The sequence below is a fragment of the Diadema antillarum genome, unplaced genomic scaffold (assembly GCF_040938485.1).
Source record: "Diadema antillarum isolate AM-2024a unplaced genomic scaffold, OU_Dant_1.0 seq00000197_RagTag, whole genome shotgun sequence".
NCBI classification, from domain to species: domain Eukaryota; kingdom Metazoa; phylum Echinodermata; class Echinoidea; order Diadematoida; family Diadematidae; genus Diadema; species Diadema antillarum.
In genome coordinates, this window is record NW_027271259.1 from 1,420,651 (window position 1) to 1,443,699 (window position 23,049).

General features: G+C 37.3%; 1 protein-coding gene across 1 annotated transcript in view; it reads right to left on the minus strand.

The window, feature by feature from the left end:
- The window catches only part of LOC139728779 (complement C3-like), a 53,643-nt gene that overhangs the window by 4,532 nt on the left and 26,062 nt on the right, over positions 1–23,049 (minus strand). Inside the window, exons 12-21 of the mRNA XM_071639719.1 lie at positions 18,232–18,318; positions 17,430–17,613; positions 16,533–16,747; positions 15,661–15,819; positions 13,865–13,930; positions 9,632–9,756; positions 8,204–8,291; positions 6,169–6,240; positions 4,427–4,532; positions 1,197–1,286 (exon numbers count right to left, since the gene is read on the minus strand). Of these exons, the coding sequence (XP_071495820.1) occupies positions 1,197–1,286; positions 4,427–4,532; positions 6,169–6,240; positions 8,204–8,291; positions 9,632–9,756; positions 13,865–13,930; positions 15,661–15,819; positions 16,533–16,747; positions 17,430–17,613; positions 18,232–18,318 (1,192 nt within the window). The remainder of the gene's footprint in view (positions 1–1,196; positions 1,287–4,426; positions 4,533–6,168; positions 6,241–8,203; positions 8,292–9,631; positions 9,757–13,864; positions 13,931–15,660; positions 15,820–16,532; positions 16,748–17,429; positions 17,614–18,231; positions 18,319–23,049) is intronic.

A 23,049-nucleotide genomic window follows, 5' to 3' on the forward strand; every position in this document is an offset into this window, starting at 1 on the left:
TCTTCAGTCTGTACAATTTTAATATCACTGTCACGGTTGTGAAAAAGAAATGTTTTTTTTTTTTTTTTCAATTAAGACAGGTCCTATGCAGTGGCCTTTTCATTGCTTTGGACACCTCCCTCCCTCCCCCTCCCCTTCCCCCCCCCCCCCCTCCGCCCCTAAAAACAGTATTCTCCCGATAGGCCTGACGCAACGCTATACAAGATTAACTTGAAGTGTAAATGAATATAAAAAAGGAAGAAATCGATGTAACCACCATTCTAGGGGGTCCTGTCCTGCTACAGCCTATGCCGACCAGATTCGAACATGTGATGATCCATTCACATCCGTTGTTGATAACTAGAAGGGTTTGTAAATTATTTGACTCTCCTTGTGTTCTAGCTATCCGTAAGAATTCGCGGAGATACGATGAAGCCGGTTTCTTTCACTTTCCTGTGGCGGTCTCATCTCCATGAGGACAAAATTGTACCTCTTTGCCATTCTAAATCTCCAAAAGAGTAAGCAATGTTACAGATCACTCTAACGTATTAGCCTACATAGCTAGTTTAGTGGAAGTGCGACCTGCTTTCCAATTACGAAATCACGCATAGTGAATCTAAAAAAACAAAAATCCATAGAATATTACGTTTAAAGGTATATTATGACCAAGGAAAAGAGGAACTTCCATATATCATAGGTGTCGTATAGGTAGAATGTGTGAACATTTGTGATATCAAGAATTATATTACTATATGAGTGGAATCCCTCTATCTGCTCCATAAGTGACATTCCCATATCCTCTTAATTACATATTGGTGAGTATTTCTGATGTACCTTGTGTTGTTAAATATTCTATTGCTAACGTCAGGTGTAATTAGTCCTTCTCACAGAATTAATTGTGAAGACATTACGTCTCTCATGCGAGAAATATCTATGCAAAAAAAAATGATTCTTCAAGAGTAATCATGAGTTTCTCAGAGTCTAATTTTTACTCCATCCACCGTTGCATTTATCATTCCGCACCAATCATTGCAAAAATTCAGATAAAATAAATCGTTCCTTCAACAAGGTTATTGCAGGGAAAACAGACAAAACTCCCTGGATCTACTATGAAAATGTAGACATCGATCGACATCGCACTAAAAATGGCGAGAAATCACAGTAAGTATTAATTATCATTATTTCTTGTTGCTGTTGTTGTTGAGGCTGTTATTTACCTCGAACGCAGACGCATTCATCGGCAGTGCATAGAGTTGAAAGCAGCGGGCTACCGTCACCAGGCTTGTAAAAGATTGTGCAAGTCTTATCTAGAGCATTATCAGAAATAAGAGAACAAACCATGAAAAAAATGAACCAACACAGTATAATTACAATCCATACTGAAAACAATTTCTATAACCCACTGCTTAAAGGTGATGACTTACATACAACTGGACCTGGAAATATATTGGTATAGGTGTATATGAAATTAAATACAGCACATACGATTTAGAAAGCATAAACAACATTTGAAACAGCTATATTAGAAAAAAAATACCATCGGTATAAAATCAACAATTTGGGGAGCAGTGAAAATAGCGTTTATGAATTTCCGTTGGAGAAAAAGAAAGTGAAGGAGTTTAAGACTTTTTAGGGATGTATTTACTTTTGATATGTATTCTACAGAATAGTAATATCATTAGATATATTGATAAAGTGGAAGCACCGATATTTGATATTAATGGGTAAAAGGTTATTCTATTGGGTCTCTTACCCCTCTGCCAAAATTGGTTAACAATGAGTTGACAACGTTTTGATAGGAATTTAATTGGCAAAGGGAAACCCAAAATTCTGTAAGTGTTTGGCATCACATTACTTATGTGTCCAAAAGGTATTATATTGTGAACTACACATAAAAGGGAAGCCATATTTTGAGTCCGCTAGCAAACGAAATATGTATAAAATATTTGGGTTTCTTTCTGTAATTGTTTCGTCTAAAGCTTTCAGAAAATTCCTGCAATTTCAGTTTGATGTACTATTTTCTTAGAACTACATTCTCATTCAATAATGTGACACCATGCAAAAATCTAAGTAATCTTTCTTTACAGCCATACATTACTGTTTACATTATGCATTTTTGGAATCAACAGTACGATTGAGTATGAGGCAAGGCCAAATGTGAAATGTTGTAACATACAAACGTCTTACGTCAACCAGTATAATCCCCAAAATAATTGGTATTTCAAGGGAAGGTATGTTCTGGAAAAGAATATATTGTGAGAATCGAATTAGATTCCATGCTTCATCTTGAATTGAAAACTGCAGTTGTATCAGCTGATATGAATTATACATTGATTTTGACTAACAATTATCTATAGCAGAAGAAATAAGGTTTTTAAAGTATACTCATATAAGCATTGGTTATTCCAGTTGCCCTCTTATTTTCTTCGAAACAGTACATTATCAGTAAAAGAATTGTTGCGATGTTTCACATTTGATCTGTCCCCATATTAAGCTGTTTTTAACATTCCAGGAACACTCACTCATAGCACGTTGGGTGGCATTTTGAAGATAATTGATCAGATATTTCTTTTTCTGATGTCATATTCAATGAAGATAGTGCCGGTTTAAGAGAGTGAATCAAACTCTGATGGCAGAACTTACGTTGAGGGGCGTATCTTTTGAATTTGTGTAATACGGAATTTTCGAGGAACTTGTTGGTACCACGAGTTAAAAACAATGGAATTTAGGGCAAGTATAATCAAGTAAGGAGGAGGTGTTGTTTTTTTATCATAAAACGATTCGTATTGAAAAAAAACCGTAGTTATAATCAAAATTGTATCTGAGAAAATGTTTTAGATTGGATCACGTAATGAACATTAATGGGAAGATATACAAAGTGGATTCTATTTTCCAAGAGAAGGGCTTGATTTTTAGATGTTTTCAGTATTTGAAAATCATATGAATCACTGCCTACTGCGTTGAAATGGAATACAGAGAACACAGAGGATGAGAATGATGTGTTGATGAAATTAACGACTTTTATGAGAATTGAGAGAAATATCCTTCAAGATCAGATTACTTCCAAAGATGTTTATGGTGATTTTGTGTGAAAAAAAAAGTGATAATGTGTTGGTCAAAGAAAAAAATTATATATTTCTGTGATTTCTGAAACAAAGATACACGAATCCATTTTCAGCGGGGCCACAAGCAGTATCTTTAGTTCCGCTTTGAAGGATTTCAATATAGATGACTGCATAGGATAGTGTACACAAACAATCACGTATGCAGTTTAATTTTGTGAATGATACTTTATGTTCGTTTATGTTATGTTTATGATCTTGCCATAAACGGGAAGAGATGCATGTGCATTGTCTATGAAGAGTTAGACAAAAAAATGCAATACTATTTCTTTCATTATGTTGACTTGCGACAGTGGAATTGGGAAGAGATGCTTTTTGGTGTTGATTTACCAGGGAAAAAAAAGGAAAAACCTTTATTAGTTAATAATCAAATAATTGTAGAAGAAAAATATCGCACCAAAAAGAGAAGATTTTATGTAAAGTTTTGTACAACAAGCTAAGTTTAATAGAAGATGAAAAGTTAGAATATTCAGTCGTCCACGAAGTTTTTTTTTTGTTTATTTGTTATGTTTTCAGGCTGTGAGGTAGTATTTTCAAGATGGAAATGGGAGAACTGACGGAAACATATGTATACTGTTTATACAATTTGTTTAAAAAATCCTAAACTCCATATCATCCAGAACGTTCACATTTCATTTACTACATCGTCATTAGAGAAAATCTGTGATGACTTTGCTTACTATACACACTGTATAAAGGCATCGATATTACAGTCTTGCACGTATACTGGATGATTTAGTTGTCTTACAAAAATTACTTCTCTCTCTATGATTGGCGATTCTCACTACGAATGCAGATTTAACAGATTTTCCATTTGAAGAAATAGCTTTAGGCTCAACCGGGGATATCATAATAACAGTCCTGACAGACTGAAAAGAGAATCTAAATGCGATAATCGAGAATCGTTACCAAGCTATGGTCGCATTCGAGGGAAATTTAAAATTGTTTTGAGAAAGAAAATAGACAGTCCAAATTCAAGAATTGAATTGAAAAATAAGATTTATGTTCACACATGAGAGAAGTTATCATTAAGAAGAGTTCCATCGCCAAATGATTTCTTTTATTTCTTTTTTTTTTTGCAATGAAACCTAGTAATAATCAAAGAAAATAATATTGAAATCTATGACATCCTAAGCAAACCTCTATGAATATTTATCGTTAGGTCTATATGTATGGAGAGATATTGTAGAAAGACTTAATACACTGCTTCATCGCATGATCGACTTAATTTGAAATATTGAAATATGACGCTGAACTTGTTTGTGATAACATATTCATACTTTTGTGGACAATTTAATATTAGGCGTTTTGAACCTTAATTGTACCTGTATTGTAGTAGTCATACACATGAACAGGGACGGCTTGGATGTTTCCAACAGTGCTCTGGGGAAGGACTTTGAAGCTGACGCACAAAAGTTCATCATGTGGAATCTGTCAATTGAATGTTGAATTATTATAGTTTCATATTGATTTCATATCCTACTTTAAAAAAGTACAATTAACACTAAAATTGTTTTAATCATGTCCTCGGCTTGTTTTTCATGACAAGTTTTAACGTGTTGTATGAATATATATATATATATATATATATATATATATACAAATGTATATATATATATATATATATATATATATGTATATATACATATATTCTCGTGTATATATATATATATATACACGAGAAATGGGACGGACATTAAATTCAAATTCGCGCTGGCTGTGTGCGTAGGTGCGTAGGTACGCAGGTTTGTAATGGACTGTAGTGCTTTCAGCAGATGTGCCTGTATTGGTAGTATGTGAACGCGTGCTTGTTTTGACATTAATCCTACTATGAGACCGAAATAAACCATGTATGCTATGTATGCATGGTATCGCAGGAAAAAAACATTTTATATACAGATATCATTGTTTTTCCTGTCTTGTTCGCATCACTGATTGTATTCCAATCCAATACTGTTTTTCCCGTCTTGTTCGCATCACTGATTCAATTCAATTCAATTCATTTATTTTCATTATTTCTTTTTCCAACGAAACATAACACATAATAAATCCAGAAATACATCATAAACATAAACATTCGACTTTGCAAAAGATAGATGATACAAAAGAATGCATACTGGCAAAAAAAAGTATTATTAAAGTCATGCTTCTGTTGAAAAAAAAAAGAATTGACAAGTCCACTAAAAAGCAAGCTTGTATGTTGTGAACCACTCAAAAAATAACCAAACTTATGAATTACTTATTTACGAACACTCATCACAGATATGATTTATGACAAAACGGAACAAAACAGTAGAAACACATAAATATGACACGACGTGACAGAATAGATGGAAAGAATGGAGAGAGAAAAAGGAGAAAAAAAGAGAATGCCTACACGCTGAACTAGGGAAATGGAAGAGGGAGTGATTGACAATGTGCTTCAGAGAGCTGGCACTGCACACAGCTGTTCAATGGCTATTCCATTACGTAATAATGAATTCAGTGATCGATTGACTGGTGGATGGATGATGAACCCTGAGGTTGATGAAATTTAACTAATCAAAAAAAAGTATCAGAGGGGGTTTAACAGAAAGAATTTCAACTCGCGCGTAAAAGAATAGATGGGGAGATTTTTAATTCACAGCTTAATGAATTCCAAAATCTAGGACCGGTGTATATAAATGTATTTTTGACTAATAAAGTTCTCGGGGGGGGGGGGGGTACATGCAACTCATTAGATTGCCTAGTGGGATAATAATGATAAAAGTGATAAAAGTGGAAACATTGAATTGAAAATACTAGAAAGTGCATTTGCATCGTAATTAAACATAAACTGACTAAGTTGAAAAAAATACAAAAGCTTTAATTTTCAAAATCGTATATCTAGTAAATAATGGCTCACAATGACGTCACAACTTCTACGAAGTGCCTTTTTTTTTGCAGTAACAGTAATTTATCTAGTAAGGTTTGATCGGCACTACCCCACGCTAGGAGTCCGTAATTTAGATAAGGTAAAATTTGAGAATCTGAATGTATTCGGATTCATTGTTTCGTCAAGAAACATAACAACACTTATGTCCCTTACCGCGTCAGCATAAAAGATCACGGATCGGTCGTTAACTTCGTAGGATGCGATAAGGTCGCTAGTGTTCGTGATCTATTAGAAAGATGAAAGAGAACGGATACATCAATATTCAGCACGTTGAAATCGTGTTCACGGTCATAGTACAAAAACTTGGTAGTTCATAAATTCATTTACAAATGGAAGTGATATAATTTTCCCGATTTAATGCACTTTCGTTTTTTGAAAACTCATACGAAAACTCACAACGGTTACCGCTCGTTATTCCAAAGGCTCATTATTCCGAAAGTTCTTTAGTCCAAAGGTTCGTTATTCCGAAGGTTCGTTATACCGAAGATTCGTTGTTCCGAAGGTTCGTTAATCAGAAAATGGGATGAGGTTTGTTTTTCCGAAGGTTCATTGATCCGAAAATGAAATAAGGTTCGTTACTCCGAAAGTTCTTTAATCCGAAAATTAAACAAAGCTCGTTATTCCGAAGGTTCGTTACGGACCGTAATATCACTTCGGATCAACGAACCTTCGAAGAAACGAACCCTTTGTCATTTTCGGATTAACGACATCTAGGTATAGGGAATGTGTTGTGTTTTGGATAAACGACACCTTCGGAATATCGAACCTTCGGAATAACGAACAGCACTCACCAACACCGTGTAATTTCATGCTGTCTACACAGTTAATTGCAACAATGGTGTAATGCAAAAGGTGTTCGAGAGGGTATTACAAAAAAAAAAAAAAAAAAAACTTATAGAAATATTTACATGATATCTAATGCGTATTCAGTAGAGTTTTTTTTTTTCGTTTTCTTTTCTTGTTATGGGCGTACCAGAAAGCTTGCGGACAAGCAACCAAGGATAGACAGTTTTGAGTCATCTACTCAAGAAAGATGAAATAGCTTTGCATATTGCTCATCACAAAACCAGATGAAACGTCGCTCGCCCTGATTTAAAGGTTTTTTTTTACAAAATAAGCAAAATGGATTACCTAGTCAATGTTAAGTTATTTTTATAGTTCCTGAAAGAGTAATTTTTTTTTTCACGTGATCGTAAAATAGGCATTAGAAACGAATTGAAAACTGTAGGGCTTTTTGCAGTTTTTCTAGAACACATTAGAATTCAGTACATCATAATTAGGTAGTTGCCTATGTCTTACAGGCCCATTTCATTTCCTAAAAATTCATGAAATTCTTCCGTCGAGATACTTTCATTGCAACTGACTGACAAATTGCTCTGCATCGACGTAAATGCATTGCAACTGATTGACAAATTGCCCTGCATAGACGTAAATGGTATATTTTACGTCGATGCAGAGCAATTTGTCAATCAGTTGCAATTCATCCCTTTTGTTGCTGTTGCTATGGAGTTTTACTTCCTGTGTTTTTTTTTTTCCTATTAATTGCACAGACCACCGTTTGATGCAAGATCAAGGACTTTGAGCCTCTTTTTCTCAGGAGGAGCTAAGCACTTCTGCAGAGTGCGCCATTCTTTCTGTAACTTAGATAGGCCAGAAAAGTCTTTTGGTATTGAGTTATACATGATTTTAAAGCTTAGAGTATGTTCTTCCAGAATCTGCGACATACTAATGACGACTTTTCGATTGTTTATTGAGCAGGATCACAATGTAGGGTAAAACCGCTGCATTCAGCGGAACCATCGAGGTCCTTATTTTGCTTCAGTGTGTTATATCGACTGAGCCAAGTGCACCGGCTCTTCCAAGGAACAGGGAAACATAAAGAGAATTATACCGGTAGAGCAGTATAATCATACGATATAAACTCAGGTGGCTCTAACACTGAGAATTGTTCTTTTACCCACTTGCTTACTGATGAATCAAAATGTCACTGTGAATCACGAAACGTCTTCCGCACTTGTTATTGCTAGTTACATTATTAACACAATTTAATTTACTCCACCTTTTGCTAATCAATGATAAGGGTACCATAATGATGGAAAGTATAATATTCTCGGAATAAGAGTAGGACGTTTTAGCATCAGCGTGTAAAATCAAGGGGATTCAATCTTCTTCTTTTCTGTGCACTCACCTCTTCGAGCTCCTCAATTACAGGAGCAAAGCCAGAGTAAATTCCAACATCTATGATCGCCATGTGCGTTTCCTCATCGCCCAGGTACCTTGATGCATCGACATTTGAAAAAAAAAAGAAAGGAATGAAACAGATCGCATCTAGCGTGGTCCATTTGCATTATTTTTTATTGAAAGCACAATCATTTATGTATTTACTCAGGGTATATATTTCTGGCTTCAAACGAGATTTTTATTTTCTGTTTATTGCCTTTAATATTCAGATTCAGATTTAGAACCGGACTTCAATACATTGTCCAATACAGGAAATAGGGGATTCTGAGGTCCTTGTATTGAACATATTGATGCAACAGAAAGAAACTAAGGGATTTTTTTCCTGATGTAAGTATGTTTTATTTTGAAAACACGACGTTATCGTTTCTTTTTAGATCGTGTCTTTCGCGGCATTCCATATCACATCAAATGTTTATTTTATTGCGAACGTACGTGCCTTCACAGAACAGATAAAAACTTCCACTATCAGAAATTCCCTATGTCACCTTCTCTGTCGCTTTAAACGATCTACTCTTCTACTATGGCGAATAGTCTCTGTGGGCTTGACCTTTAATGTATCGATTGATCTAGGCTTTTTTTTTTAGTAGTTTTTCCTCCTATTTCTGTTTCCTCTTTCTGCCTTTTTTCTCGTCTTTCCTAATTTCCCGCACACTTGTAGTTTTAAGCTATTCACCTATTTTTTTTTCTTTTCCCTGTGAGGTGCCCCCATACACATGTAGTACAAGCACATTCTTTTTGAGTGGGTAACTCCATTCTTTATTCAGAATGTATAAACATGTTTGTGTGAAAAATTCCTCACTTTCTACTGACTACTGACAACGACATAATGTTATTCCTTGTTACCTACGGATCGTTCCTTAAAATGCATGCCGAATTTGTAGTTCGAAAATAATTCTGTTGAAAGAAATGAACATAAGACATTTGAATTGAATTGAATTGAATATTGTCACCCTAGCGATAATGACCGCCTCCCTTGTTGACATATATGACAATGTGTTTTCGAGAAGAAACTATGAAAATAAGGCCTTAATTTGGTTTCACATCCTCCACAGCCGCCCCCCCCCCCCCCCCCCATCCCCGAACTACTATAAACAGACTTAAAACTGAAGTCACAATCTATTCATAGCACTAATTTGGCCCTAACCTCTGGTTCTAAAGAAGAAGATTTCTTAGTAGGGGGCTTTGTCCCCCTCCCTCCCCCCCCCCCAAAAAAAAGGAGAAAATTGTGCATTTGAGGTTCCAAATCGGGAAGCTGTGCCCATTTGTAAAAATATGTACTCTTCACTCTAGCAATAATACATGGCAATTTGGATGAAAATCTGAACCTTTGGCTAGGGTGGGCTAATAGCAATGAACTCCCTACACTATAGTATACCTTGTGCATACTCTAATGTCAATGTGTTTCAGGTTGGCGCCTTCTCTGACTTCCGTAGCGGTAACATTCAAGATGAAAGGACAGGTGTCTAGGTCCGATGCCTCCGTGTTGTAGGATAGTTCGACCTGCAAAGCCATGTAGAAGTGCGACAGTTCAACAGAATTGATACTGTGTCATTGCTAGGTATTGTGTTATATATTTAGGTCTCTTTAATCACAAATTAAGTATATGTATTAGCATTCAAATTGCAGAGCTAAATCTATTTAGTCAAATAGTCTTGATGTGTATCATCAGTTCAAATTCAACAATCATTTCATAATTATACACATATATTTTTCGTTTTTTAATTCAGTTTCAGCTTCATTTTTTTCTAGAGGTATAGAAAGAAATTACCACAAAGTATGCACAAGAGTGCAAATACAAGTTTAATTATTTCAATCCGCGGTAAACTTCACAGTTACCACAATCAACGTACTTCCGTGTAGCCCTGGTCACAACTCGCCGTCCGTGCTTTTCGTCCGTACGTTTTTGGCGGAGGCCACGGCATTCACGTTTTTTTCTGAAAACGTGGGGAGGGAGTGACTTTCAGAGCAGGAAGGAAGTACGTCTACGCACGGCACTCGCACGGTTGCGCAGGGTACGGTATCCCTACTCTCTCGCATGTTGTAAGTGCGTGCAAGTGCGATTTTTTTTCCCGTGAGATGTTGGGGGTAGGCCTATAGGACCACCTTCTGAGATTCTTCTGATGTATAATCATATGTCTTCTCCATACGTGTACATGGCAGTTTAACCTTCTGTGTACCATATTTATTTCATGTCCATAGGTTTATATGTGAAATGTGTGAATATATGACTCACTGACAGAGAAAGGGTTAATACATCTGGGCCCTATATATTTCATAAAAAGTTGATATGATAGCAACTCTTGCTGGAATTGCAATTGTCATAGTAACGACAAGAATCCAGCTTCCTGATTGGCTGTTGCCATTGGAAGTTGTCATTCCAGAAAGAGTTGACATCCTAACTTATTTTATGAAATGGGGCCCAGATACACGTTTAAACATTATTGTCGTGTATACAATGACATTGTAAAACATTATTTTGGTTTAAATAGCCTAATACAATGGCACCGGAGATGAGCTGAGAATGTACGTTTGTTATTTCAGATGCATAGGATTTAATGTTATGAAGTCTGCCATCTTTACATGCAGTTTCAGAGGTGGCCAGTGGTTCATTTCAGCCATCCAGCATAATTATTTTGAGCTAGATTAACAGCAATTTTGATGGAACGATGAATGTAGGCCTATGTTTGTTTGTTTTGGTTTTTTTTCATTTTCTCTGAGTCTGAAGGTGTCACGTTTGCAATTTATATAAGGTAATACTGTCATCATAGTAATTTCTTCCTTGCTTAAAGTGAGGCAGTCCTCACGAATTTTAAAAATATATGTTGTTTTTGGTACCTCCAATGAACTACTTTCACCAAAAACAAACTTTCAAATCACCAAATAAGCTCATAAATTTTGGTTGAAAAAGTGTGAATCTGCATTGTGAATATGCTAATGAGCAAGTCCTGGCGGAGAGTCAGACGTCACCGAGGCACAACTCTTCCCAGCCGTGTTCTGCTCGTTATCCGTACGCTCCCTAGTTACCCGGATGCATGAAGAAGTCGGTGGCTACTAGTATTTGACATTGTTTCTACGTTGTGTGTGTGTGTGTGTGTGTGTGTGTATTGTGTATTATAATCGCACAGTACACGTGTGGACGGTACAACTAGATCTACGGTAGATACCCCGTACGCGGTTTACCCTTCGCACTTTTCCAGTCTATCACAAGCGCAGCTGCAGCCCTGTCGCCGCTCATGCATGTTTTAGTACGTACAGATTGTAGGTAGAAACGGTTCTACACAGGCCTGCTAGTACACTATAGGGGTGACCGCATTCAGCGTCGTCTGGTCAGGCTATCTTACATCAGTAGTTTTGCTCGAATCGTGCAGAAATTTTCCCAGGAAAATCCTTTTTTCCGTCCCAGACCCACAAAAGTATCGCGAAAGATGAGCTGTATGGCTGGGAAATCTCGGCACAACGATGCCGAACATAAGAAACTTAGGGCCTACAAAATCTCGATATTGTGTTGTGACCTACCTGTGTGTAGACCATTTGAGAAGCGATGTTTTTACGTGGACCGGCAGACTGTGGCCCTCGGTTATAAACCGAGAAAAGTCCTGAAGCCAGATGCAATCCCGACCATTTGTTCACATGAGTTATAAAACAGAAACGCCTCGAGCATCGACTTCGAAGAGAACCGAGTGCAAAAGCGTAGAAAGGTAAGGAAAGTGGCTAGCTATGTTTCATTTACCGTGGGGCGGCAGCCGGGGTTGGACTCCAGTACAGTGCCACTGAGCTAGCTGCTGCCAGTGCCGACTGGACATGTACGGCAAAGTGGAGACAAAATCATATCCCTACCCTACGACCCCCTGTGTTTACCCTTCCCGGCTCACGTCATATTTTTTTTTCGAGGAAAGGCCCTATTTGACTACTTACAGAAATATTGAGATACAAACAATATTTTCTTTGAAGAATTCGACTGTCTCATGCACAGGTTATCTTCGGTTTGAACGCCAAAATCAACTAGACGGAGTACTGTGTACATTATGGTAAGACTTCGGCCGCGAGAGTAGTTTACACGCTAAGAATTATGCAACGCGGACGGAAGCTAGAAAAGGACCGTGCCTATTTGATGCATGTCAAGTTCACGGTATATTTGGTTTAAAAATACATATATATGTATGTTAACAATATCAATTTTTCATGAATTATATATATCTAAGCTTGAAATATTTTGTTAGAAATAATAAAACCACATACTTTCACATTTTGTGATAAAATTGCAACTAATCATTTGAACACTTAAATTGGTTTTTAGAGGCACGGCTGTCAACTTTGTGAGTAGGGCATGCATGACGTAGCAACTTTTTGCCGGCTCTTACACGATCGCTTGCAGGAATTATTTTTCAAAAATCGCGTACGGAGACAGTTTTTCATTTCCACGCGTATAAACTTGTGAAAGGTTATGTTTTTTACTCTTCTTAATTATCATTACAGTGAAAATCTCAGGACTGCCTCCCTTTAATTTCAAAATATACACATTCTCAATTTCAGCTTAACTGAAAGTGTACTGACCTTATCATTGCTCTACAAAAACAATGATGGCCAATGCATTTTAACCAAGCTTGTGCAACTCTTGAATGTAAAAATTTTTCAGAACTCCAAAAACCTGGTCACTTCATGCACTGACCACTTAGAACTCAAGATTTCTCTTCTTCAAGCAGTTTTTGACTGTCTCTTATGTTCTGCAAAATATAATATATTTTAAATGACCATAATCATTACTCATCGCCTGGCAGGCAGAAAGGTCCTATGGCATGACGTTTTGGTTTTTGAGGACAATTCGACAGAGTTTTGAAAGCTCTTTCATGTAAAATAACACTCATTTTTCTGTGTGTGCGATTTTTTTTCGAGGCAACAATCCTTATAGGGCATTTCTGCGCCCTAGGTGAAGTAGAACAGTACGAATACCTAATTTATCTTGGAGACGAAAATTAATGACACTCGTCCGTCGGCTGGGCTTGTGTTTCTTGCAGAAATCAGTGCGCACAACTTGCGTTGTAAGTGCGGAGCAGGTGCTTATTCGGTACGATCTGCGTGCTCTGTTGAAGAGGTGAACTCACGAAGTGCCGAATAAGCACGGACTACGCGTGCTCAACACGCAAATGCTACGTGCGCCGTCCGTCGAGCAAGTGACGGCAGGAAGACGCACGGAGTCAGTGCGTTGTACCCACGTTTACTGTAATGGGCACGTACGTTGCCCGTACTTGGGTGAATCCGTAGCCCGAACGCAGCGAAAGTTCCTCGTGACATAAAAGTGCTACGGCGTGTCTGCGTGCTTCAAAATCCGTACTGAGGTGCTGAAGTTTTGTCCACGTTTTTGCAAGTAGACAGCACGCACTTGCAAGTACGGTGAGATGTGACCACGGCTTTAGCATAGTGTATAGGAAAGTAGCGATAGTGTATAGTATGACATTTCATAGCAGATTGAGAAATGATACATGTGCGATGATACATAATGATACAAGAACAAATGCATCAAATCAAATCTTATGAAATAAAGTAAAATCAAAGATATGTAATGAATTAGTGTAGGATGTACAATTAACAAAAATATTTCAAAACTTACGTTTGCCTTTGCAATTCCTTGCCCCGCGCCGACGAGAGTTAATTCTTGACCGATAGAGGGCGTAACCTGTAGCAACAATAACCATGAATGTTGTTATTGCATTGACACGAAGAAAGCATAGTGTATACACACCACTTACGCTTTGCCATGATGAGAGCAGGGTTCATTATACTATATCGTGATAACTTTTTTGATGAAGGAATAAGCATAACAAACGTATTCAACGCAGTACATTATCCGAAGAATGAAAATAATATGGTAAATCAGCATTTTATACGTTGTCATGTTTTCTACCTCTTGTTAAATGTTAGATGTTAAAACTAAAATATTAAATGTAACAGTCAAAATGTCGGAATACCATTTCAGGAATGGTAAAAACCATTAGGTTTTACACTTTACTAGAGGTTGGCTGACAACATTTAGAATATTGATTTACCATGTATTTTTTTTTCCAGCTGTATTCATATATTTTTCAATTGCATCATCCTCGTAGAATTGTATTCAGATTCATGCATATTATTTATGTCCAAATGTCGTGTAGAGAGAGTTAGCAGTTTCTCATGCTTCCTGCCGGGATCCCCGCTATTTAAGGTAAATGTTTGCAAGCTTTTGACTGATCATGGACATTTTTTTTTTCTGTCAAAACGAAGTTTTTTTCAAGTGTCCATTATTCACACCATAACAATTTAAAACTCATTATAGATTTGATACACCACATCAATTTGGGAAGGTTTGGGTATAAGCATAGACCTTTGTCAATCCTTTTCAGTACTGGGTGATCTTTCAGACGACTTTCAATGCTCGCACACCTCGCACTATGCAATATCATCATAAATACCCCAGTGCATACGTTCAGTTTCCACCATCATACTCATGTGTTCATACACAGGAACAGAATAAATATTAATATATATATATATATATATATATATATATATGTGACCCTGCACCTCAAAACAAACAAAAAGTCGCCAGACATGAATTTTTAGTTACGACCATATTCTGAAAGAGCAGATTTTAAGCTTTAAAATGATGTATAACTCAAATCAAATGGACTCTCCTAACCTATCTAAATATTGGAAAGAAAGCACAAACTCAGGAAAAGTGTGAACTGAGAAAAGAGGCTATGAAGTACAGTGTCTATTCAAGCGCTTAATCTTTACCAAACCGTGCTGGCTGTGCGATGAATGGGACAAAAAAAACAGGAAGTAAACTACCAGAGTAACAACAATGAAGGGATTATCAGATTAAATTGAAATTAAGCATGCCTCATTAACACATTCTGTCCATAATTAATGCCAACTTTCAAAGCAGTAGCATTATCTTTTCAAAAATTATTAGAGTTGAAAGTGAAGAGTGTGGACAAGGTTTTTCAGAAATGAAAAAGGGATTTTAGAAACACACCTAATCACACTATTCTACCAAAAATGTTCGAGATAAACAGCTAAAAAAACACACTTTCCTGCCCGTTTTATGATACTAAATTTTAGCATAATGTAAAAGAAGACCCGCTCTTTCAGAAAATATGAAAAAGTCAAGTTCGGCCAGGTTGATCCATTTCACTTATTTTCAGTCCTCACGCAAAATCAGTGTGTGCGACTTTATGTTCGTTTTGAGGTGCACGGTCACATATACAGGGTATATATATACATGTATATATATATATATATATATATATATATATATATATATATATATATATTTCAAACATGTGTAACTAGGCAGTAGTGAGACATATTTAAAAGGGTGTTGGTGCAGGGTCACTGTCTATACTGTGAACGTGCAATTCAACTTACATCTTCTTCTTGCTGCACTCTCGCGTTGTCATTGTCGAACGTGTATCTAGTAATCCTCTCCCGGGACGGATACCCCACCGTACATTCCAGATCGATATCGTCTTCCATCGGGCGGGAAGAGGAATACTCGGCTAAGGCCTGCATCGCCACAACCGTATCCTATTTAAAGTAAATGATAGAATTCAATGAGCTCATTTCCTTACCTGTAAGGAAGCTCTTCGGCACCAGCCATGGTCTCAAGAGTTATCGATATGTACTCCAACAACTGTAATTTCAATACCCACTTCTATTAAATGCACCAGAAGTAATTACAAGAAGAAATCCATGCAATATAGTCTTTTTCTATACTATGTCTATTTCTTTCAGTTTATTTCTTAATTTTTATCTGTCTTTATTTGTTTTCTTTTATTCGTGGATTGAGCGAAAGAAGCTTTTACAAGAGTAATTTCCTTTCTCGTATTTTGACCTTGCCTCCTTCGACCGTAAAGGTAGTTGACGGAACAAATTTCTCTTTGGCATAATGTACAATTAGCGAAATGGGGAATAATAATATACTATCATGAGGATGAATCCACCAGACGAGATTAGGAGAATCCAAAATGGAGTTTTGTGGATGCTGTAAGGATCAACCGGTCCTGTGCATTAGAAAATGGTTGTTTGATACCTCCTTATTTTAAAGCAGCAGCTAAATAACAGCAACGTACCAATCGAATGTCTATCATTTGCCATTCTTTCTTCTTCTTTTTTTGACAAGGACACTCAATAGTTTGTCTAGCCCCAATAAACGATTTGCTTTTTGCAATATTCTCTGGCGCGCTTCGAACAACCCGTGATATTCTACATGTAGGGTAAGAAAAGTCCGCTATACCAACCTGAGTGGACACGAATCCTCCCTTGTAATTTCCCTGGTTGCTCAGCCATTGAACTATCCTGCCTGCGTAGTGGTAGTCCCGTCTGGTGAGTTGTGCGAGTAAAGCGTAGGCCGTAGTCTCGACAGCAATTGAAGTGGGTCTTCTGCGGAGCCAGAATGGGACGTAGCCGGTGTTGTAATTTTGTGCGCTTGGGTCCCAGTATACCGCACTGCTGTCTGTGATGAGGATGAAGATTTTCTCATTTTAGTTATACTCAGGTACAATGCCAATGCGGTTTTTTTTTTTTATCCAATGCCAATGCGGTTTTTTTTTTTTATCCTCTTTCTTTCCGGTTTTGGTATTGGCTCACTCAACATTTGGAATATGACGCAACTCCACGTTATTGTGGTGGGCATTAATGACCAGGGCATTGTGTGAGATACACTTGTTAATACGTACATTCACAATGAGTTCTTCATTGTCAAAGCTGGCGATATCTCATACATACTGTATAAGGCGCTTAGAGGTCATAAGTTCGCAATTTAGATGGGATATCCATGGGGGCCTATACACATGCGATAAGAGGTAAGTGTAGTCCCTTTAGAACAATACATTGAAATTTTAACAAGTGACGCGGAAAAGATAGCAAAACATAGTTTCCCCAGAGCAAGCAATCCTTTTGAATTTCATTTACACAACCTATTCAGTAACAAATACAAACAAATAAACACACAAACAAACAAAATGTATGACCTAGACAAAAAAAAAAAACTAATTTTCTCTTGTAGATCGAACCCATATTCTATTATGAAGTAGACACAAAACTCTTTCCTCTTGTAGAAATTTAATGTTTTAATACATTTTCAGTTAGCATTGGTATTTTTTTTCACATAGGCCGTTCGTAACCCTACTGCTTACCTTCAACAGACCTTGCACTCTCTTTCAGCCTATCGTTTGCGACTTCGGCAGTAGCACTGCCCGCCAATGAAAGCGCAAAGGCGACTATGGCCTTGTCATACACCCTTTCAATTTCTGGAATCTTCCCCTCCAAGAAACGAACAGCACCACTAATCGCCTGGTCTATTTCAGCCATATCTCCTGCCTGTGAAAGTGTTGGAAAAATGCTATTATATAATTAGTTTTCTTTTCTTTGTAACAGTGAAGAAATGATAACGCCAATGATGATAGAAATGATGTTGAAAAAAATACTAATGAAAGATCCGGCTCCATGCATTGGCCCAGTGGCAAACGGTTCCCGCCAGTAAGAAACTTTTTATCATTCAGTGATATCGTCCATAATTAATACTACTGCAATTTTGTACTAAAACTGATTGCGACCTTTAATACGGAGCATATTCGGATAAATTTCCTGCGTTTTGAGGCGTGGCGCACCCCTTGATCGCCGTAAACTTCGTAGACTTGAAATTGTTACGATTTTGTTTCCAACAGAGTCTATGCTCTCAGTTGTTCTATGACAAAATGAAAATAGCTTTATTTCTTTTGTTTCCCCCTTTATCATGAGGGCCAACTCGATTTACGGGTGAGAAGGTGGAGAATGAAATAACAATTTATTCAAAATATAGACCCTACAATGTAATCATTCGTAAACTACAGGAATAGCTTCCTCATTGATCACTGAATAGTGGAAATGAAACATACAGAAAGTACAGACTATTTTTATGATAAAAGTATACACGAAAGGAAGAAAATGGATTCTTACCTGAGTGGTAGGTTCCAGAAAAGTTTTGGTTTCCAGGAGAGAAATCAGAACAAAGGCAGTCATAGATACTGGCCCTGTGACTGCACCCTGTGTATTTAAAAACAAAACAAAAAATGTTTTTGCTTCATTTTACCACAAACAGTGCCGATAAGAGAATTTCAACAATAAAGTTGCCATGTGTTGTATTTTTGTGTCGTTCTTTTTGTGTGTGTGTGTGTGTTGGGTATGTACATAAACGCCTATGAATAATTTTGATTTGAATTGATATGATTTGATTTATTTTCTGTACGCCAGTTTGTAAGTACATCAATTTTCTGCAATTTTATTAACATTTTACAAAATAACAGTAGTATGAATATTTTAAAGGGATAGTACAGTATTGGTGGAGATGAGAATTGGGCTTTTAACTTTTTGCGAGATACCAAGAAAACACTTATCATATAGTACAGATCATACCATTTTAAGAGGAATTTAAAGTTTATTTGACGAAAATCGGGTTTGGAATGACTGAAACATCCAAAAACAAAGTAAAACAAAGCGATCGTGATAAAGTGTGGGTCCCACACTTTAGTAGAATCGCTCTTTTTTGATATCTCAGCCATTTCAAAACCAATTTTCATCAAATAAACGTTGAATTCCTCATATAATTGCATGCTCTTTCATATTTCATAAGAGGTTTCTGATTATCTCAACAAAAATGTTAGAAACCTGAAATTAGGTCTCAACCAAAACTATACGATCCCTTTAACAGTTATCATCATTTTCATCTATCATGAAATATACTTGTAATAATTCCATCACATGAGTTGCATCTAATTTGCATACAGAACGACTGCAAGGAATCAGCACAAAGCTTGACTGTTTGGTACACGAAAACGAATAACATTATAAAACACAGGGGTCCATTAAAGATGATGCTCGTGAAATAAAGTTTGAAGAGAGAGAGAGACACAGACAGAGAGAGAGAGAGAGAGAGAAACAGACAGACAGACAGACAGAAGGGGGAGGGGAGGGGATGAAAACCTCCGGTTACTAGTCTCGCCAGATCAACTCGATATAATACCTAGGCAATTCATTATTTAAAGATCTTGTGAGACATTGATAATCTGAATTTAAAGAAAATACATTGGTGTCTTCAGCAAAAATTACGAAACGTAATAACCTTGATTCATTAGGTATAAACACAACAGTGGCGCAAGTATTGACCCTCGCGGTACACCACATTATTTTTTCCCTAATCATTCATAAGATTTAGTGTTTGAATAAACCATTAGATGAATAAGTACACAGCAGGTCCTATTTTCATCCCTGACATAATGGCCACAGCATAATTTTCAGAACGTTTGTAGGCTTTGGATTTTTTTTTAGCTGGGATTGAGACATTTAAACATCATTCTAAAGCTTTATCGCCATCGTTTTTAAGCTCAACGGCTTTGAAGAAGAAAATAAATTATAACTTTTGAACGGATAATTCGATTTCCGTCATACATCACTAATTTGCTCTACTACTTTTATGTGCATGTGCCCCATTCAAAAATTATTAGGGTGAACTTGTCCTTTGAATTAACACTATGAAAAAAAAACTTTCAAATATATGCGGATGTCAAGCTTGTACTAATTCCCACGCACCATTAACAATTCTATGAAACCGTATGGCCGATCGAAACATTTCTGATAGCGACAAGAAATTTAGCAACAAAGTACGGATTGAAAGAACGGTAGATCGAGGATTGTGACACCGCCAGAACAAATTCCTGAGTCAGTTTTTTCACTAATGAAAATAGTGTACCGCTAATATCTTCTGTAATTCTTTAGGTTTTTTGCCTGTTTCTTTTTCAGTCATACTTTACAAGCAGAAATCAGTTCTGAACGCAACAATAGATATTATAGATAGAATAATAGAAATAATAGAACAATAGAATTATTCAGATGAAACCTCACCCCACCCTCAAGCCCTAAAAAAACAAAGCAAACAAACAAACAAACTAGAAAAGCACTGAAGAGAGAGAGCGCGCAGACCTCCGCCAAGCAGCTACTTTCTACCGATGATGTTGCTCTTCCCAAAGATATGTTTCTTCTCTCCACCACTGTGGAAAAGCTCTTTGGGCTCTCCCATAAGTGATCAGTGGTTTCCACTCATATGTATACATCCTGAAAAATCGTCCGATTTCCGAAGCCTTTGTTACGTCATTAACCCTCTGATGCGCTATGCGCCTCGCCCTATACTGTAGAAACTAGAGCATGCACCGAAGACGCTTAAAGTATGGTGAACGAGACATTAGTGAGATTCACACTTTTATAGATCCCTTTAACTTAAAAGAGACCTCCGGATGATTTTCAGATTTTTACATTTGAACAACTATAACTTATTTATACTGAGTACAGAGTTTCAGAATGTGTGATGATTGGGATGAAGAATAAGAATATTTTCAAAATTTAGAACAAATTGCAATGAACAAGGATGATGACATGGCATTTCTGATTATGTGAACCTCCTATGTCATCATCCTTGTTCAGTGTAATTTGTTTAAGGTTTTTCAAAGTATTGTTTCTCTGCTCAAGAACCACAATGAATTTCACAAATTTATACGTGGAGTTGTCAATTTATGTACTACATGATGTGAAATTATGAAAATCGTCTGGAATGTCCCTTTAAGGTTTTCAAAACTACGAGGTTTTGTAAACTACGAGGCACTAAACTCCAAGTTAGCGTAGATGTAGACGCATGTAGTTTTGAAAACCACGACAAAACCTTCAGGCGAAGACATCACGACAACGCCATAAGATTTCTTAGGGTTTTGTCGTAGTTTCGTTGTGGTTTTGGGAATGCCCCCCACAGAGCGCTTAAACTGCGGCAAGTGTGAACGGAGTTTTGTTAACCACGACGCTCATTTTGTTCCACAATAGCGCGCAACCCTATGTGCGAACCCAGGCGCCCTTTATTTTCTATCGTAGTTAGCTTTACCTCGAGGTTTTGCTAACTGCATGTAGGTGTGAACGGCATCGAAGTTTTCTCGTGGTTAGGGGAAGGAATTTTTACGCTCGTAGTTAGTATAACTACAAGTTTTTGGATAGGTGTAGACCATGAGCGTCACCAGGGGGGGTGCGTTGGGTGCGAAACGCACCCCCCTTCAGATCCTTAAAAAAAAAAAACCAAAAAAAAAAAAAAGCACTTCAGTCTGCGAGCGACTCAACGCCAGACGGTAAATAATTATTTTTTTCTTTTTTTTTTATATTTTGCACCAGGGACGAAAAAAAAAAATCGTCGGCAAAAAACAATTCGCACCCCTGGTTTCTGGCAGCACTGATTTTATACATATCTACAAGTATTGTATGCAGTGTTTATTATTTATCGACCGTACTGTACACCCATACGATACGGAGCACGTACACGTTTGCATGTACGTGTGCTACTTACAATTAGTATGTAGAGTCTATGTACGTTACTTCTGACCAATCCATATTGCCAGCCCAAGAGCGAGCCTTATCCTCATTAAAAAAAAATGAAAAAAAAGGAGAGGCAAGCATATGATTTTGCCCACCCCCCCCCCCCTCCATAATTCCAGAGACAAGAAGATTTTCTTACCTTTTTTTGACAGAAAAAACAAAAAGTTGCCCCCATAAAAATATTGGAGAGGGGTAAGCATATTTTAATTTTGCCCCCCCCCCCCATAATTAATGATTCCCGAAATGAGAAGATTTTCTTGCTTTTGAAAGAAAAACAAAAAAAAATTTGCCCCCATAAAAAATATTGGAAGGCAAGCGCACCATTTGCTCCACCCCATATAATCTTAATTCCCGCGATGAAAAAGATTTTCTTGCTTTTTTGTTAGAAATCTGTCAAATTATTTCACCCAAAAGCAGTGGCGTAACTACGGAGGGGGAGGGGTGAGCCCCCCTCCCAATCCGCTGGTAAAAAAAAAAAAGACTTGCCAAAATAGTAATTCATGTGTTAGTAAAACTGCTTTTGAATGAAAGGGTGATCAAGAAAAAAGATGTTTTTTCTATGATTTCTTTTAACCATAATTAGATAGGTATATAGTGTGAAACATTGTTCAAAAAGCCCGGACCCGAAAAAAAAAAGAAAAAAATATGATTCAGCGTGATTCCTGGTTGGCATTCTGCATATAAGCAGGATGTGCGCAGTGTACTCAGAACATCCGAACGGCAGAAAGAGTCGCTACAATGTTGCGTAATGTTATGTAGAATGTACACCTTTGTACCTTACGCTTCGTTATATCAAAGCTTGATCATTGATTTTGCCGTGTTGCTTTACATACTAGTCGATATAAAAAATGTCTTGCATTGCCAATAAAAAGACTTGACCTGGCTAATTCCTAACTTTTCCATGTATATAATACACACACACACAACAAACACGCACAATTAGGGGATGCTCTAAAGTGCAGATTCTGGACATCCTTCCCCCGCTTGGTCACTTCGGACGCCACCTCGCTGGTCATATATACCTCCCCCAGTTATTAACATAAACTGATACCCTTGACTACCAGTGGCGGATCCAGGGGAGGGGCGCACCGGGCGTATCCCCCCCCCCCCCCTTTAAATTCCAAAGCGAAAAAAAATATAGCTTTAAAACGGCAGTTTTTTGGACTGTAAAAATGTCAAAATTTTCAAGCTCGCTCGCTCCCTCGCTCGCATTTATTCGTAATACCATTTTCCTGAAGTTGCTGCCAGTAATTGCGGGCAGTTGCGCCCGGTGTCCCCCCCCCCCTTAATTTCCAAAGCGAAAAAAATATAGCTACAAACGGCAGTTTTTATTGGGGACTGTGAAATGTCAAAATTTTCAAGCTCGCTCGC